The sequence below is a fragment of the Lampetra fluviatilis genome, chromosome 3 (genome assembly GCF_964198595.1).
Source record: "Lampetra fluviatilis chromosome 3, kcLamFluv1.1, whole genome shotgun sequence".
Classification (NCBI taxonomy): domain Eukaryota; kingdom Metazoa; phylum Chordata; class Hyperoartia; order Petromyzontiformes; family Petromyzontidae; genus Lampetra; species Lampetra fluviatilis.
Window position 1 is genome coordinate 1991217 of NC_136277.1, and position 19617 is coordinate 2010833.

Genomic DNA, 19617 nt, shown 5'->3' on the forward strand with positions numbered 1-19617 from the left:
GTTGAGCTCACCAGTAATAACCGGTGCATTGAACGCTTGCACACGTTACGATTTAATCTGTTTGGCTGTCGGGTGGTGGAGGGTCTAATGACACAAATTTAGCCTGTGGCCTAACCCAAAATTCCATCACCTCCAATTAGCACGGTAGCTACATACATTGCAAAAGTTCAACATACATACATACAATGATGAATCACTGCAAGGACTGTGTGGGGTGTCACATGTCAAGCAAGCTTACCCTATGCTTTGATGACCTGGCCTCCACTGACTGCCACTCAACTCCTTAACTAACGAGTTCACCATCTGTTTTTGAAAGTCAGAACAGATTGGTTCATTTAGTAAACAAGTAGTAAGAGGCATTCAATTCGCATCAAAAAATATGCGCCAATAATCGTTACAGTTCAAGTCATGCTGTGTAATTTACGTATACATTAAATTACTGTAATCAATATTTTGGAAGAATTTACCCATGTAAAAATCTGGACTGTGATAGTCAAGGAGAAATTGTATGTAGGCTGTAGAGTCTAGGGTTGAATATGGTTGCAAGAGCCTGCTGTGGATTAACCAATAAAAATATAACTTCTTTACCCTGGAAAGCAATAATGAGTCCAAAGACTATTTTTTACTGGTAGGAACCCACTGGTTCCACCAGCCCACAGGGGATTATTGTGTCCGTCCGTCGTGCAGGGGGGGGCTGGGTGGGGAGGGGAGGGTGGGGAAGGGCTGGGTGGGGAGAGTGGGGCTGGGTGGGAGGGGTGGGGCTGGGTGGGGAGGGGCTGGTCACCCCGTGGTGCCCTTATAAAACTCAACGTTTAACCTACTCACGCCGGCTTGTGCCCGCCCTCACAGTCGGGCATATTTACGGAATACACCACACCGCCGTTAACCCTGGCCATTGACCGAGCAACCCAACGTTCCTACCAGCTCCCTCCGCAGGAATGTGTTCAACAGGATTGTGGCCAAGACCATTTATAGCGTATGGCTTCATCTTTTTTGTTTGTGTTTTAGCTATGGGAGGAAAGCGGAGAACAGGGAAGAAACCCACTCAGAACCGAGTAGGCAATCGAACCCAGGTGCTTCTTTCTGCAAGACAAGGGTGTTAACTATGACAGCGATGCGTGCAAGATTCAAGGGTTCTCACATGAAGGTTCTGCTGGTGGTTGTACACATCTGGTGAGCAGCCAAGGACGTCCACAAAGAACTGCATTTCTTCTGTTCCTCTGGAATAGTGTGGTCCCAACAGAGCAGACACCATGTTCTGGAAAGTGATGAGATTGGTTTTGACAACATTGGCTCCAAGATTTGATCACGTTCATTTCACCCTCCGTCGCTTCGATTCAACGTGCATTTACAACTTTAATAAATGACGACTTTTGCCACTGAGCATGAATATTTTAAATGCCACACCATGTTAATCTCTGAAATAAATGCCACGGTCAAAGTTTATTTACATGACCGCTAATTCGTCTAAAATAGTGCTTATAGGCTCTTTGAGGAACAAAACAGCCTGTTGCTTGCATTATTCAAACATGCTGCATTGTGTCATTTGTCAAAGATCTATGAAGCCTCGTGAATTCTCCCTACCATTGACGTATACAATCACATCTGTAGTGCATACGGAACGTACCCTATAATTAATGCTTTGTACAGCTCAGAACGGTTATTTGAGTTATATGCTGCTAAAAGGATAAAAAAAATACTTATCATCAAACTAGATCTATCCACTCCTGAATGAAGGCATCCTCACCCCATCCCTTAATCCATCTTGCCTTGCGCTTGAGCTGACCCCATACATTCATTTCCGCAATGGTCATCGTCTGTTGTGTGTTTCCCACCTTTAACTGTCATTCCATCACCAGTCATTCCCTGGGCATCATCCCGTCTAGAGAAATCTCTCTGCTTACTTTCCTTCAAAGTCAAAATGACTTTTCTAACTTGGATTTCGTCTCTGATGCAACTGTTCCTCTTTCTGCCTCTCAGTAGCATGCATCTCTCCATGCTTCCTATTCACCTTCTTTGCCAATGTTTCTGATGCAAAGGCCAAAGCAGACAATATGCAACGATTGAAAACTCTCTTCTTTAAGCACAATGAAATGTTTCTTTTCATAATACGATGAAGCTTTACAAAAAACACCACACCTTGCTTGTATTCACCTATATTTCGTAATCGTGATGCTGGTCGGCCTTCTATAATTACCAGAGGTACACACATGCTGATGCATCTTCTAGCTATGTCCCTCCAAACAGATATCTTAGGTGGTCTAGCAAAACTTGTTGTACACGGTTTTGCTTTAATGATATACATTTAAAGCCCAGTGGGTGTACAAGCACACGTAACAAAAACTTTAAATATTCGTCAATAACACTGCCTGGCGCTTTGAAAAAGGACCACTGCTGAAATGCCGCCTGTAATAGAAATGTGCGTTCATTTTAAGGCCACAGTGTTATTGACAAACGTATTGAATTTAAACGACCGACACATATGAAAGGGACAAGCTTTCTCACCTGAAGCCACTCGTTGGCCTTGCGCTCAAGGGCAGTGCCTGGCTGGGCTGTGTAAAAGTTTCCAAGGCAACGCCACAGCCCTCTGATGCTTTCTCCTGACAAACAGATGGTACGCATCTTTACTGCTGCATAAACCCCTCCTCGGAGGTCACCGTTGACTCCAAAAACATGCCATAGCGTAAAATGGACACTCCTCCCTTTTATCTGCCCATAACCTTCAAAGGGAGAAGAGTAGCTGGTGCTGCTGCTGCGTATATTTTCTCCCTTCAAGCAACTGTGTTAGCCATGACCCCAATGTGCATATATATTACATGGCCTCATGGAGGAAGGAGCGCGCGCCGCTCGTTGCAGAGGTTCGAATCCGGCAGGCTGCACTGATTAATACTGCGGTGTAATATTAACTGTAAATATATGTGGCCGTCTGCTTGACGGCGGATGGTAATAAATGGCGTGACGTCATTAGTAACAGTCGGCCACTGTGATGCCGCCGTTGCGGTCCAAATTTGCCAAATGTGAAAAATTACCCGCGAGTTTCTCAGTTGGAATCTGAAAAGCAATCGTCGGCTCCTACTGCGAAAGCACGAAAATTTCGCCCAAAGTGCACCGCAAAACGCTGAACACATGTTATGATGAAGAAGGGCCAAACACCACAGGATACAAAAAGATTAAGGGTATGGCAGTAAACAACACAATACATACAGGCCATGCACTCTCGCAACAAATGAATTCCGCTATTTCACATTAGAGTACTTTACTATACAGCCTTTGTGTATAACTTGGAAATGGGTTGAGCCCATTCAATTGTTCAGATGTGCATTTATACAGAACGATATACTTCTGCAAAACATTCCATCGTCTCTTTAAAACTCTGGAACTTATTTGTATGAACACCCCATCTGGTTATATGCAAATGTGATTTACATTTTTGTATCTCGACTGACCTTTTAGTGACAGTGAACACAATAGTGAACAGTTATAACTGGAACATTGTGTATAAGGAACACATTAATTTTAAGTCAATGGTATTATGCCTCTAAAATTTGACTTAAGACGTTAGCCGACACGTGTTTTTTGTTGTCATGATTTATAGGATTAATCAGAATAAATGTACGCTGTGTGCTACGAGTACACCTTTGTGGGGAATTCAACGGTGACTGTTCTATAGATAGTTACTTTCCCTGTCATAAGAATGTGGAATTTCCACCCCTGGCTCAGGGCTGTAATCAGGACATGAGCACTGCCTCAATGATCATTTGAGCAGGAAATTACTTTTGTGAGTTTGGCTTAGACCATGAAGATTTTCACTCAAATGTTTTCCCTCCATAATTAATATGATTGAATCTTAATGGACATACGCCGTGTGATAATTTACCGCGGCCAAAAACAACACAAATAAGGTGACAGAACGCTAGTTTTTTGAGAACACTGTAATTGCCGAGTGTGGGTGATTGTGTGTGAGCCACAGTCCTCACCGTTGGACACAACAGCGGCGTTACAGCACAGGCGGCCCAGCAGCTGACCAATCAGAGGGAAGCGTCGAATAGCGCCTGTCACACCCTTCAAAAGATAATAAAATGAACAAAATCAAAACATAACAAGGTTGAAAAATAATGCAAGGCTCTCCAACGTGCGTTAGTCCTCGGAAGTATTTAATTAGCGAATATAACGTCACCTTCCGAGCCTAATGAGATGACATCACATGTTATGATGCCACTTCGCGATGTCCTACTAAACGACTGGCAAGGCAAATTTGTGTTTGTTGGGGGCAACCACTTGATCAATCAGGTTTAGTGAACGATTCATGCTTTTGGCCCTCAAGACCAGGCGGTGGGATAATACAACGGCAGTCCCTTGAGGTCACTTGTCTACTGTGCAGCAGCTGCCAGGTCTGGCAAAGCATAGAGCGTAGCAAAAGCGTTGGCGATGATCCTTTGGTCACGATGTCATCTTAACCTTGATCTTTGACCTCAAGTTTAAAAGCGTGAAGAGTCCACCACGTGAGGTTAATTTAGCGGTAGATTGTGACACGCGTGGTGGAACACTGGTGGCGCTATCCTCCTCCTGCACTTCCGATTAGAACGGTTGGCTACGGACGCTGTGAAAGAAGTTCAACATAAACTAAACCTCGATTTATTTTACCAGGTAAGGCCCACTTGAGCAATATAGCTATTTTATAGAAGCGACCTGGCCATTACAAATGATAGCTCAACGAAGTGGCTTATCACGTGGAAATGTATAGCAGCCAAAAACTCCAAATATACAGCAGGCGTCAGAATCGGGTTAGAACCCACGACCTCCTGTACACCAGGAAAGGTAGTTAACATCGTTCCACATACATACACACCCCGTGGCTGGTGATGTCGCCAAGTTTCGCGAGGAATTCCTGCAGCGCTGGCAGACGGGAGCATATGTCTGCAAGAAGTGCGTCCGTTACATGTCCAGCTGTTTCCTGAGTACACAAATGCTCCCACTCTTTCGCCTTCTGCAGCCAGAATTCCAACTCGTCATTAACACCTCGTTCGGCCATGGCGTTTGGCGGTGCACCCGTTGTGAACTTTCAAAACTGGGAGAGAGAAAAAAAAAGAGATAAAATGTATATTATTAATGCGCCAACAGAAAAACGCGGGTTCAAATGTCAACGCGTAATGATCTTGCCTCTCGCTCACACACACTCCCGCTTATATCCCCCTCCTAATTCCGAGTCCTCACGTGCTTCCACTTAAGCTCCCATCAGGTTGGCGCCTGTTGCCCCATTAGTCCCTTATCATCACCCCCCATCTCCGGTCACAGCGTACCCACCTGTTCGACCTCGGTTGCACCCGCTTATCCCCTTAATTACTGTCGGTTTGTAGGTGCAAACCTGATGTTGCAACGCGCACACCTGTTTGCCATCAGTTGCATCCACTTAACTGTGCGCACCGCGTATTTCTCTCCTCTACACTACCACTAGAGTATAAGGTACGCCTATATTACTGCACCCCATGTCCTATGAACTGATGTATGAAAGCTAGGAGGCCAAAATAAGGAGATATGTATGTGGCTGAGATTAAGCGCCGGTTATAACTAGGGATAGAACTTACTCAGAATTCTGTTCATTGCGATTCGGTTCAATAGTGTTGGTGGAAGCATAGCTCATGATGTAACTGGCAGATCCCCGTATTTTTTTTTACAAAAACAGGTGTTCAGATGGTCCTTGCAAAGGGTTTCTATTTAGTGATTGAACATCTTAACACCGATCTTGATATGAAGCTTTCGTGACTGCAGGAATCCATACTCTTTGGTTCTTTCCGTAAAGTCACGTAGGTAGAAAATAAAAATAAATCACGTTTCGAGCGCAACACAAGCGTCCGTCATCAGTTACCAAATAGTATCTTGACACCTGTTTAATTTTCGATTTAAAGCTTGTTTAATTGCCAGAAAGGGGTAAAAACTTGTTACTTTTGAATACTTTGAGTCTGGCAGAAAAGGTCCCATGTTGTAGCTGCTCACCCCGAGCTTGATAAGAGCATTGCCTTTGCTCTGTTCGCCTATTGGCGTTCTCCGGTGTATTGCTGCTTGAGACTGGGCCCTGAAGAAGGCCGTCTCCGGCGTAGGCCACAATCAGTAAAAAAATAACAATGCATATATTAATTATTTATCAGAGCATGTTTATTGACATGTTCAACACAAGTACCGTGTGCGATTAATGCAGACATGATTCCTTGCTAAATATTTATATTTGGTGTTTGAACATGTTTTAACACCTGTTTTATTGCCAGAAAGTGTAAAACCTATTCTTATTTTTTTCAAACTTTGACATTGGTGAGTCTATGGGTCTCTATGTAAGTCAATGGGTTTCTGTGAGTCTATGGGTCCTTCCTTATGAGTCTGGATGAGTGAGTCTATGACTCTCTGTGTAAGCCTATGGGTCCATATTCTCACTTACTAAGATAATATTTAGCAATGTTTATATGAAAATCACCCACAATGCGTGGATCTCGAAAGCGAAGCAGTGAAGAGTCTCTAGGGCTGGCGACCGACGCTCATAACAGGTGTTATAGGCACTGGGCAGCAGAGGGCAGTACAGCTCTCTATTCTACCCTCTCACGAACCCCTGCCCTATACTGACGAAAGTGGTGAAGTATGGCAAAAATAACCCGCACGGCACGCACGAAAACACTGACGCACGCACATTGCGCCATGAATATGAAAGCGATTCGGCTTCTAATTCACACAAAACGCGTCCCATTCCTCTCAGCATAAGACGCGGTGATTGCTTTGGTAACTTAATAGTGTACGGTTGAACTTCTTTCGCACCGTACGTAACCAACCGCGCAAAACGGGAGGTGCGGGGGACGGACAACAAACCAAAGTTTTGTGGCATCAAGACGAGCGTTATAGAAGCGCCCGCTGGCGTGTTCAGTCTGTGAGGGGATTTTATTCCACTTTCTTTAAACACTTCATGCAACCCAAGCCGCGTCAGCCACTGCGCGGCACTGTACTTACAGTCGAATTTTGCCGCCAAATTATTTTCTCTCCTCGCGCCGACACCCCGCGCCCGCCGTCGCGTGACGTCACTCCTCCGCCGCGTGACGTCATTCTCCCACTTGTCTCGCGTGACGTTAAACCGCCGCCACGACGACGACTGAGAGCGAGCATCGCGCGTGACGTCACGGCGGCTTCCTTCCTTCACGCGGCCGCGTTTGGGACGTCGACTGCGCCACCCAGTTATGACGTCATCGGGAATCGGCTTAACGTGTTCACGTTAGGGCTGAGCGATTAATCGATGTCAAATCGAAATCGCAATTTGAAACAACGCGATTAGTAAATCGTAAAGGCTGCGATTTTTTTGCGATTTGAAAAGTTCTATTACTTTCTTATTGGAATTGTTTTATTATTGTATTATTCTAACTTTAATTATTTAACCTAACAATTATTCTACGTTTGATTGTTCTATTTCAATTAATAATTTTAATAAATACACGTTGGAAGCAATTCATATCTTTGCATTAGAATATATAGAGCAGTTCATATTTTGATGGTATCACGTGGTAATGCTCCATCACGTGTTCTAAATCTATTACACAGCGAATATTTTTTGGTTCTTTTGGTAAAATCACGTTGGTAGAAAAAATTATTGTAATTTTTAAAAATAATTTTATTTTTGTCTACAGTCACGGAAGCTTCAAATCGAGATTACACAGTGAATATTGAACTAAAGCTTGACTTAAAAACATTGAATCGCAAATCAAATCGCAATCGCAATATCTGTCAGGGAAATCGCAATTCGATATTTTCCCCAAATCGTTCAGTCCTAGTTCACATGGGGGGGGGGGTGGTGAAGTATGGTCAAACGACCCCCACGGCGAAGGCAAAGGTCCCCGTACGCATGCCACCGCGCGTGCCGTGTTTATTCTTCGTAAGATTATAGAGCTCATATTATTTGGGCCTTTCGGTGAAATCACGTAGATAGGTTAAAATAATTTTTTTAAAATAACAAGAAACGACGACGTTTCGATCGCAACACAAGCGATCGAAACGTCGTAGTTTTTTGTTATTTTCTTTGAACCTATCTCCGTGACTTTACCGAAAGACCCAAAGAGTTTGAATTCCTGGAGTCACGAAAGCTTTAAGTCAAGAATTATAGAGCTCACTTAAGTTAAGCCAAACGAAAAGAATCATTGCCTTCTGCTAAACCACAGCCTGCCGAGGCAGTCTGGGACAAAAAAATAAAAAAACCTCCACAACATTCGCCAATTGAGGGGGGGGTGAGGGGGGTTATAGGCGACGTTTCGGGCAATGACCCTGCTAATTCTAGATTTGAAGCTTTCGTGACAGCAAGGATTCATACGCTTAGGTTTTTTTCGGTAAGTCACGTAGGTATAAATAAATAATAAAATTAAATAATAGAAATACATTTATAAATCACGACGTTTCGGAGGCAACACAAGTCTCCGTCATCAGGTGGGACCGTCACAGCTACATTTACTGCGAATTCTAGATTTGAAGCTTTCGTGACTGCAAGGAATCATCTTCTTAGGTTTTTTTCGGTAAAGTCACGTAGAAAGTAAAATAACTTTTTGTTTTTTTGTTTTTTTATTTTATTTTACTTTCTACGTGACTTTACCGAAAAAAACCTAAGAAGATGATTTACTGCGAAGTTTGTTGGCAGGGAGGCGGGAGTGGCGCTCTCACCACTCGCCTCCCCCCCCTGGCAGCAGCGCGATCTCTGGTGGCGGAATCCCGTCACCGCACCTCGCTCGGCCCCCGCGGGGACGACGAGGACGAGGAGGGGGAGGACGAGGAGGAGGAATCAGGAAGAAGAGGAGGAATGAGGAGGTGGGCTGGGGACCCCTGACGAGGAGAGAGCCTCGCCATTCTGGCAAATCGCCCGATGACGCTGGATGTAATGACCAGCGAAACGTCGTTCTCACATTTCAAATGATGCTGATTCGCTCTCCAACACACCGGTGGGCTAGAGAAGTGAATTATTTGTAAACGTGACGCATTTTTTTTAGTGTTTGGCCGTGTCGGGTGGTGGTGGAGGGTTACGACACATTTGTAAATAACGCGATCTAACCCAAAACACCTTTATTATGAATAATCTTGGTCGCGAAAGCCGAACTACGTTGTCACTCACTGTGCTCATCTCGCTTGCTGGACCTCCCATCGAAGTCAAGGACCCCTTGCCCCCCTCACCTGGCCGCACAGGTGAGAGAGAGAGAGGGAGCCACGGACTCTCACGCGGCAAAACAAAATGTTGACACTTCGACGCCTTCCCTGGGTAAAGAGGCGTGATGATAACAAAGATCCCCCGTGTAGCCTTAGCAGACTGTGGGGGCAAGTGCTGTTAGCGAGCAGCACCTATGAAGGCCGGAACGGTACACGAGGGGGTTGGGTGACCATCACCACGTCCGGCCGCCTTTGTCTCCACAGTGGCGATGTTTACACACTGCACCCAGGACTCATTTGAGGCTGAGTAGACCTAGGAGAGGCCCATGACCGGTTCAGATAATCGTCACTGGTGTTGGCCGTGAGTGGGAATCTAACCCGGGTGGACAGGTTCATAGCGCAGGACGCTAACCGCTACACCATCGCTCCGATAATAACAAAACACAGATACACAAACACACAAACACACACTCACACATACACTCAAACACACACAAACACACACACGCACGCTCACACACGCACGCAAGCTAAGCCAAGCCAAGTCCGCTGACCTATGACAGCTCTTTTCCAGACGCGAACCTGGATATCACAACTGAGAGCTCAACGGAGTGGCTTACATCGTCGTGTTGAACTGTCCGGCAGCCAAACACTCGAAGCGCAATGTCTCTAAATGCAAAACAACGGAGAACTCGGTGAAGAAGCCACGTGACCGCGGGGAGAGATACACGCAAACTCCTAATATACAAAACAGGCGTCGGTTATGGGGATCGAACCCACGCGGGGTAGTTAACATCTCCTAGCCACCGTGATGATGATGGGAGAGACACGCAAACACTGGCGGTGCCAGTGGGGGGTGGGGTGGCACGTGCCCCCTCCTCCCCAATGATCCGATCGAAATCCCTCATTTCGATCGGATCATTGGGGTTTAGTAGTAATAAATCGGCATTTTGCGACCCCCACTGCCACTGTGTAGCATATTATTACGTGTCAGGGACTCTGTGAGATGATAGGACAATAGTCTGAGACCATAATTGGCAATAAGTAACGGCAAAGCGGTTTTAAGTGACTCACAGAATTGTGCGCAGTTGCGTATAAAGTCCACGACTTCCCTGAAGGCATCAACACCTTCAGCGAGCGCGATGCCGATCACACGACGCGGTTCGAATCCGACCCTCGATCGATGGCCGCGTGATCGCCGCACACGCGTTGAATAAAAAGCCAGGGACAAGTCGTCACGTACTAACAAATCCTTACTTACTAACAACTCCTCCATCATTTCTCACTGCTGGAGGGGTTGCCCCCTCCCCCACTACCTAAAAATCCTGGCTCTGCCATTGCGCGCAAACTCCAAATATCGAGCAGGCGTCGGTTGTCGGGATCGAAGCCACGACCCTCTTGGGCCACCGAGGGCGAGGTGGCTGACAATCTCCCCACCGCGGCGCCCCTCACGACATCTCTATACCCGCAGCTGTCTGCAGGAGGTCTCTCACCAGCCACCTGCACCGCGTGTGTGTATGCGTGGGTCAAGTTTCGGGCTATTTTGTTTACCCAGGCGGGAATTCAGGTGAGCAGTACGACGAGTCTCACTTTGCGAGAGTGGGCTGGGCACATTCGCCTGTCGGCAGGGGAGAGGAATTGCTTTGTGTAATCCGAATTGAGGAGTTTGCCGGCAAGTTTTCGAATTTGGCGAACTCTTGCCAATGAAGGGAAGGAATATTTAACTTGTGCAGTGAACACACCTGCCAACCCCTTATCAGTGCCCTACCTTATTACAGACCAAATCAGACCGTATTGATCGCCCCGTGCCCCTTATCAATCTCAACGTTCATCCTACAAAGTCCCATCACAAGTGAGAAACACAAATAGACAACACATTTTTTTGCCCGCATTGAATCGGTTGTACGCCTCATGGACATGAAAACTAAATTTCCCCGTACAATAATACGAGTGAGCCGTATGGGCTGACAGGCATTCGTGAAGCAGACGACGCATGTTTACAAGTGGTGATGATTGCGCCGGCAGTAATAACCCGGGCGACCGCTGGATTCGAACCGCTACCGCTAGGCCACGTCGTCATCATCGGCGTGTGGGACTTCTACATCGACCTGACACGTGGTGGAGAAAACATGGCCACGGACGAGAATGGAGAGGGAAGCTGCGCGCTTGCTATTCCGTTGAGGGCCAGAAAGAGGGTCTTCATCCAGCAGTGCATAGACCGTGATCACGATACAAATGTAGTGGTGATACGCGCTGGGTGTATATGTCGTGTGCCAGCGCGTATGTACGGGTGTGTGTGTGGTGACGCGCGCTGACGGGGAGGAGCAGGCGTCAGTGCGCGGGTGGGGGTAGTGCTGCTGATTGGCTGTGTGCCGGTGACGCGCCCAGAGGGAGTGATCGGGTAGCAGCGCGGTGTGATTGGTCGGAGAGTGGAAACACGCGCTGAGCGGAACCGGATCGTGGGGATAGCGCGTGGGGATTGGGTAACGGAGGAGCGGTGCCGACGTTGAGGTCCGCATCCGCTCCGTCTCCCGGGAAGAAGGGGTATATAAGGTGATGCACAGAGGAGCAAGGGGCAGAAGTGGAACCATCTAAGAATGAAGACGAAGGTGTAGAGATAGAGCCCGGAGAGGAGAGTAATGGAGAGTAGAAGAGAGTAAGGTATAGTGTGTAGCCAGCGAGAGAGAAAGGTCTACACGAGCTGAGTAAGGTATAGTGTGTAGCCAGCGAGATAGAACGGTCTACACGAGCTGAGTAATGTGTAGTGTGTAGCCAGCGAGAGAGAACGGTCTGCACGAGCCGAGTATGCATACGGTGTAGCCAGCGAGAGAGAACGGTCTGCACGAGCCGAGTATGCATACGGTGTAGCCAGCGAGAGAGAACGGTCTGCACGAGCCGAGTATGCATACGGTGTAGCCAGCGAGGGAGAACGGTCTGCACGAGCCGAGTATGCATACGGTGTAGCCAGCGAGAGAGAACGGTCTGCACGAGCCGAGTATGCATACGGTGTAGCCAGCGAGGGAGAACGGTCTGCACGAGCCGAGTATGCATAGGGTGTAGCCAGCGTGAGAGAGGCAAAGTCTACACGAGGCGAGAGAGGAGAGTGTAGCAGAGGCGCAGAGTCTACACGAGGCGAGAGAGGAGTGTAGCCGAGGCGCGGAGTCTACACGAGGCACAGAGAGCCGGCAGCACAGAATCCTGAGTCAAGAGAAGTGCGGTGTGAAGAAGAGAGGCCACGCGTTGTATTGTTACAAGTCAAGATTTAATAAAAGAAGTGTGTTCCCGTCAAGGAGTTTCCTGCCGTCATTTTCCAATACTTCATCTGGCGTCAGAAGTGAAACGGGCTTCCAAGTATGGAGACGAGGAAGACCCGTAGGACCCACGGGATTGACCGCGAGGAAGACCTGGACGACTCGGAGCCGCTGGTGGCGGGGGGTGAGGAAGAGGACTTGCCCACGCTGCAGGGTCCGTCGACGGCGCCGGCCGAGCGACCGGGGACAGACGCCGGGCTTCGGGAGGCGCACTCCCGACTGGCGGAGCTGCTGCTCGCCGCCGCGTCCATCTTGGCGGAGATCAGCTCGTCGGGAGGAGCGGGGACGGTGGGGGACATTTTACAAGGTCGCCCCGCAGATTCCCGCCAAAACGAATGGGGGATTTCCGCCATTGCGCCTGGGCCTACTTTTGGCGGGAACGGCGAGCGCCACGTGGTGGTGGGTTCCCAAGCGCGCGCATCGACGTCATCAGCGCGCGAGGGGGTCCGCCATCTTACGTCTGCTGCTGGAGCCGCCATCTTAGACACCGACGGACAGGCGGAGAGGAACCACGAGGCGGATGACTTCATTTTTCAGCAGCGCCTGCCCACGTTGTCAGCCTTCAAGGCGGAAGGCGGAGACTGGGGCCAATTTCAGCGAAGGTTTTTGGCGCATCAAGAGATGTCAGCGTGGTCCGATGCTACGGCGCTGCGGGCATTGCCCGCCATGCTGGACGACGATGCGCTCGCGGCCTTCAGGGCTGCACGGAAGTCGGACCGCTCCACGCTGAAGGATGCGCTGGGTTTGTTGGCCAGGGTCTACGGGCCTCCCTCTACATGCCGCCATCAGTTCTACGCAAGACGGAAAGCGGCCACGGAGACCGCGCTGGCCTATCGCACGGCGTTGCTGGCTCTTGCTGATGCTGCGTTCCCTCGGATGGACGAGGAGGGCCAAGACGCGATGGTTTTGGAGCAGCTGCTCAAGTTGGCGCAGGACCTGGGGGTCCCTATCAACACAGCTGACGACATTGATATTTCTTCTTTGAGAGTCGCCACGAGTATTCAAGCGCACGAGGCCCTACAACGGAAGCAAGGCGTTGGTTGCAACGCTGCTGTCGTCGCAGCCCCGGGGTTGGTGGTCGCCGAACCCCAAGTCGTCAGCCCACGAGAGGAGGCGTTCGCCACGGGACGACCAGGGGACTGGAGGCCGGGGGCCCGGTCGCCTCTGCGATCGGGCCGAAAGTCGGAGCAACCAAGATCTACTCCGACCCTCGTCACGTGCTATAACTGCGGCCTCCGGGGCCACGTGGCGTCCGGGTGCCGCGCTCCGCGGCAGCGCGCCATGGGAGCTCGGCTGGATGACGACCGAGAGCCCAAGTCATCTCTACAATCCCCGGCAAGTCGCGGCACCTCACACGCTCGGCCTGTTTATTCGGCACACATGGGACGCCGCGTTGCGGCGGAGGAGGGCCGGTTAAGGTTCGGGGATTCGGTTCGGCGAGGGGGGTTCGGCCGGGACCAGGGAGACATTGAATGGGCGGAATTGGGGCATAGAATTGTGGCTGCTTCGGCGGGTTCGTCCGTTGTTACGGGATCTATTGATGGGGTTGAGATTAGGGTGTTAGTGGACACGGGGGCATCGGCAACTATTATATCGGACCTCATTTATAATATTCTTCCAGTCCAATGTCGTCCGCTGCTTCCAGTGGATGTGCCATTTTACGCCGCTAATGGGGGATCGTTGGGCATTATCGGTCAGGTTAGGGCGTCCATTTGCATTGGAGATATCAAATTATCGGGACCCGTTTTCGTTTCGTCTTCTTTGGCAGTTCCGTGTCTTTTGGGCACTGACTTTTTGGCTAAAATGCCCATTAAAATTCTTATCGATCAACGATGCATTGAACTGCCATCGGGTCGCCGGATTTCATTTTTGACGGGCCCTACTGACATTCGGACGGCGTGCGCTACGATACAAGCGGTGGCGACGCAGACAGTGCAAGTGCCCCCGGGTTCACAGATGTTGATTCCCCTCCGGTTGCGAAAACCATGGGTGAGGGAGGCTTCGGGACAGAGTATGCTTTTGGGTCCTTCTAACAAGGCTGTCGGGGGTCTTGATTTATCGGTGGCTCACACTTTGGTGCGGGCTGACAGGGATCCGTTTGTGATGGTTTTGAACGCGGGGTCGCGACCAGCTGTCATCCCGCAGGGCACCGTGCTGGCTCACGCGGCGCAGGTTCCTGGGGATGATGGGTTGGTTGCGCAGGTGGGCTCGAGCCCCGCGCGGAACGTTGAGCCAAGGGAAGACCTTGAGTGGGTCCATTCGTTATGTGCCGCCTCGGACGATTTGTCGGCGGCGCAGTTGGGTGCGCTGCGCGAGTTGCTCATTGAATTCTCTGATGTATTCAGTAAACATAAGTATGACATTGGGTGCACGGATTTGTTGCACCATCACATTGAAACGGGCGATGCGGCGCCGGTCAGGCTAAATCCCTTCCGACTGAGTCCCGTGGAGAAGGAACATGTTCAGTCGGCTGTTAACGATATGCTAGAAGCCGATATTATTTCACCCTCCTCTAGCCCGTGGGGAGCGCCTATTGTGCTGGTTAAGAAGCAGGACGGGTCCCTGCGATTCTGCGTTGATTTCCGTCGCCTGAATAAGATCTCTGTGGCTGACGCGTATCCGCTCCCCAGGATGGATGAGTCCCTCGATGCATTGTCTGGTGCGCGATATTTTTCGACTCTTGATTTGTTATCGGGGTTTTGGCAGTTGCCGCTCGACGAAGAGTCGAAACCTAAGACAGCATTTCGGACTCCAGGGGGGCTGTTCCAGTTTAACCGGTTACCCATGGGACTTCACTCCTCTCCAGCGACGTTTCAGCGACTTATGGAGCTGGTTTTGTCGGGCTTGCAGTGGGATACATGCTTGATTTATATGGACGATGTCATTGTTTTCAGTAAAACGTTTGAGGAACACCTCCGGCGATTGAGAGGGGTGTTCTTGCGAATGCGATCGGCTAAGTTGAAATTTAAACCGGCCAAATGTCACCTCCTTCGTAGGTCCGTTAGATACTTGGGTCACATTGTCGATTCTTCGGGGATCTCCACCGATCCCGCGAAGACGGATTGTGTCGGTTCGTGGCCGACACCTACGTCCGTTTCCGACGTGCGTAGTTTCATCGGGTTTGCTTCTTATTATCGGCGGTTCGTTGAGCACTTCGCCACTATTGCAAAACCCTTGCACGCTCTAACGGCGAAGGGAGTGAAGTTCAAATGGGGACCGGAGGAGGAGGCCGCGTTTCGCTCCCTCCGGGACGCCTTGGTGGGTGCCCCACCCTTGTGTTATCCCGATTTTGCCAGTCCCTTTTTGCTGGACACGGATGCTAGCAACACGGGCATTGGGGGGGTGCTATCCCAAGTCGTTGGGGGTGTCGAAAGAGTTGTCGCCTACGGTAGTAGGGTGTTGTCTCCGGCGGAGCAGCGCTACTGTGTCACCCGTCGCGAGCTGCTTGCCATTGTTTTTTTTGTGCAGCAGTTTAGGCCATATCTGTATGGTCGTCACTTTACAGTCCGAACGGACCACGCGGCGCTACAGTATTCATTGAGGGTCGCCCAGCCCTCGGGCCAGTTGTCGCGTTGGTTGGAAGTCCTCCAGGACTATCAGTTTACGACTACGTACCGTAAGGGGTTGCGACACACGAATGCCGATTGCTTGTCGCGGTTGTTGCCTTGTGATGAATGCGCGTGTTTGTCGGGATCGGCGCGCTGTAAACCGACGCTTGCGGGGGAGATGGGGGCACTGGCTGCGACAGCGGGCGCACCGAGTGGGGATGATTCCACTGCCTCTCAGGGTCGGGACTCGCTGCTCTCGCTGTCGCTCAGCGAATGGGGCCGCCTCCAGATGGCGGACAGCTCGCTGCTAGCATTGCGCCGCAAGGTTGGGGGTCCCGAGGGGGACCAGGAGCGTACCGGCTCCTATGTACTTGAGCGGGGCGTGTTATTGAAATGGGACAGTTTGTCCCGGCGGAACGCACTCGTGGTGCCTTCCGCTGTGAGGGGGAGGGTTGTCTTGGCGGCACACGAACGCCTCTTGCACTTGGGAGTTAACAAGACGCTTGCCCTGCTTCAGCGTGACTATTACTGGCCGGGAATGGGAAGTGATGTGGTGCATATTCTGAAGGGGTGCGTTGAGTGCGCCAGGCGTAAACCACCGGCCGTGGCAGCTAATCCACCGCTGCAATCTATTCAGGTCTCGCGTACCAACGAGCTCGTTGCACTCGATATTTTGGGGCCCTTCCCAGTCACGCCGAGAGGGAATAAATATTTGTTAGTGGGGGTCGAATACTTTACCCGATGGCCTATGGCGTGGCCTCTCGCTAACCAGTCGGCAGCGGCTGTGACGGATGCCTTCGTCCAGGGCTATGTCCTGGACAAGGGGGCTCCCGAACGCCTGCTGACCGACCAAGGTAAAAATTTTTCGAGTAAATTGTTGCAAGAGGTGTGCGATCTGTTGGGTACCAAGAAGGTGCGTACCTCCCCGTACCACCCGCAGACTGACGGGATGGTGGAGAGACTCCACAAAACCTTGACTTCCATGCTGTGCCAGCAGGTGTGCGAGGCACATGTAGATTGGGACCTGCAGGTCCCGGGAGTCCTTGCCGCGTATAGAATGGCCCCCCATGCAGCTACGGGGTTTTCCCCATTCTATTTGATGTACGGTCGGGAAGCTGACCCGCCAATAGAAACGCAACTTGGCCTGTCCGCTCCACGAACTAATTCTAATTTGGCAGAACATATTAAGTTTAATATTCATAAGCTGACAGAGGCGAGGGAGGCCGCACGGCTTAATTCGCGGGCTCGCCAAATTGCTAATGAATGGTTGCGGGCACGGAAGGTGTCCATGCACGAATGGAAACCAGGTGACAGGGCCTGGCTGCATTGCCCTCAGGCACCCTTGGCTACGTCGCCTAAATTGTTGAGACCGTGGAGGGGACCCGTGGAGGTCGTGCGCGTTGCACGGCCCCAGTGCGTTCAGATAAAGTGGGGAAAGCGCCGGTGGTACGTTCACCCCTCCCGACTGAAACCGTTCTCGCCTCCATATGGCCTCCCCTTGTGTCGTGATGGCCGGGCGTGTGACGTGACCGGCGACCCAGAGGGGGAAATGTCTCTGCCTGATCCACACGTATTGTCGCCTGATCTGCTCCCAGGTGTCTCGGAACTGACAGCTGCCGATCACCGGCGGCCGGATCTCCGCGGCGGGGCCGGCCCTTTCAGGCCCGTTCCGCGCCGTCTGGAGCGGCCGGAACCGCCGGACGGTCGTCAGTGTCCCGCCCCATACGATGGACCAGCCAGACGGACTCGCGCCAGGTCGTGCTACTTTGCATGACCTGCCTCGTGAGGAGTCGGGGCAGTTGGAGCGCCTCGTCACTGCGTGTAGTCGCAGGGACGTGGGGCGCGTTCGTTTCGAATTTGCTCGTATCGTGTTATTGTTGACTTTTCGCGTTCATTGTCAATCTGTACATAGTTATTCTTGTTGTTGTTGTTGTTGTGTTATGTTACGGGGCACACTCGGGGGGTTATGGGGTTTTTTTTTGTTGGTTGTCGTTTTATCGTCGTGGTTGGTTGTTGTTAGCAGCCGGGCCGGCTGCGAGCTATGTGGGAGGGGGTGATGTAGTGGTGATACGCGCTGGGTGTATATGTCGTGTGCCAGCGCGTATGTACGGGTGTGTGTGTGGTGACGCGCGCTGACGGGGAGGAGCAGGCGTCAGTGCGCGGGTGGGGGTAGTGCTGCTGATTGGCTGTGTGCCGGTGACGCGCCCAGAGGGAGTGATCGGGTAGCAGCGCGGTGTGATTGGTCGGAGAGTGGAAACACGCGCTGAGCGGAACCGGATCGTGGGGATAGCGCGTGGGGATTGGGTAACGGAGGAGCGGTGCCGACGTTGAGGTCCGCATCCGCTCCGTCTCCCGGGAAGAAGGGGTATATAAGGTGATGCACAGAGGAGCAAGGGGCAGAAGTGGAACCATCTAAGAATGAAGACGAAGGTGTAGAGATAGAGCCCGGAGAGGAGAGTAATGGAGAGTAGAAGAGAGTAAGGTATAGTGTGTAGCCAGCGAGAGAGAAAGGTCTACACGAGCTGAGTAAGGTATAGTGTGTAGCCAGCGAGATAGAACGGTCTACACGAGCTGAGTAATGTGTAGTGTGTAGCCAGCGAGAGAGAACGGTCTGCACGAGCCGAGTATGCATACGGTGTAGCCAGCGAGAGAGAACGGTCTGCACGAGCCGAGTATGCATACGGTGTAGCCAGCGAGAGAGAACGGTCTGCACGAGCCGAGTATGCATACGGTGTAGCCAGCGAGGGAGAACGGTCTGCACGAGCCGAGTATGCATACGGTGTAGCCAGCGAGGGAGAACGGTCTGCACGAGCCGAGTATGCATAGGGTGTAGCCAGCGTGAGAGAGGCAAAGTCTACACGAGGCGAGAGAGGAGAGTGTAGCAGAGGCGCAGAGTCTACACGAGGCGAGAGAGGAGTGTAGCCGAGGCGCGGAGTCTACACGAGGCACAGAGAGCCGGCAGCACAGAATCCTGAGTCAAGAGAAGTGCGGTGTGAAGAAGAGAGGCCACGCGTTGTATTGTTACAAGTCAAGATTTAATAAAAGAAGTGTGTTCCCGTCAAGGAGTTTCCTGCCGTCATTTTCCAATACTTCACAAACAAAAAAACTTTCTCCGGTTGTGAATTGAAATCCTTACTCTTTGGTTCTTTCGGTAAAGTCACATAGGTGAAAATAAAAAATAAAAATAAAAAATATGAATAAAAATAAAGACTAAAAATAGAAATTTAGTTATTTCTATTTATTTTTATTTTTTCACCTACGTGACTTTACCGAAAGAACCAAAGAGTATGGATCCTTGCAGTCACGAAAACTTTAAATCTAGAATTGAAATCCTGGTTGGAGGGGGTGGCCCATTCACTCGGCCAATCATCCCCTCCAAAGTTGATGAAACATAATTTGGGTTACCACTTTGTGGGTAAGTCAACAGTCGTTGTCCGACAATATTTAACATTTGTAAGACGCGTTTCGATCCGTAGATCCCCCAAATTCGCGCCGTGTATGGAAAACGAGATATAAACAGAACCTGCAGGGTGACCATCCAGAACTAGGGGATTTACAGGCGAGTATAAAGAGGTGAGTTTTCAAGACAGACCTAAATATAT

The 19617-nt window shown here is 50.4% G+C and overlaps 1 protein-coding gene across 4 annotated transcripts in view; it reads right to left on the reverse strand.

Annotated features, from left to right (window-relative positions):
• Positions 1–7374, reverse strand: part of FANCC (FA complementation group C) — a 70994-nt gene extending 63620 nt beyond the window's left edge. For all 4 annotated transcript variants that reach the window (XM_078881441.1, XM_078881433.1, XM_078881426.1 and 1 more), the window contains exons 1-6: positions 6991–7374; positions 4850–5068; positions 3978–4062; positions 2506–2600; positions 1142–1258; positions 239–303 (exon numbers count right to left, since the gene is read on the reverse strand). In XM_078881441.1, coding sequence (XP_078737567.1) covers positions 239–303; positions 1142–1258; positions 2506–2600; positions 3978–4062; positions 4850–5032 — 545 coding nt within the window. In that variant the 5' untranslated portion in view covers positions 5033–5068; positions 6991–7374. The remainder of the gene's footprint in view (positions 1–238; positions 304–1141; positions 1259–2505; positions 2601–3977; positions 4063–4849; positions 5069–6990) is intronic.
• Positions 7375–19617: the final 12243 nt, after the last annotated feature.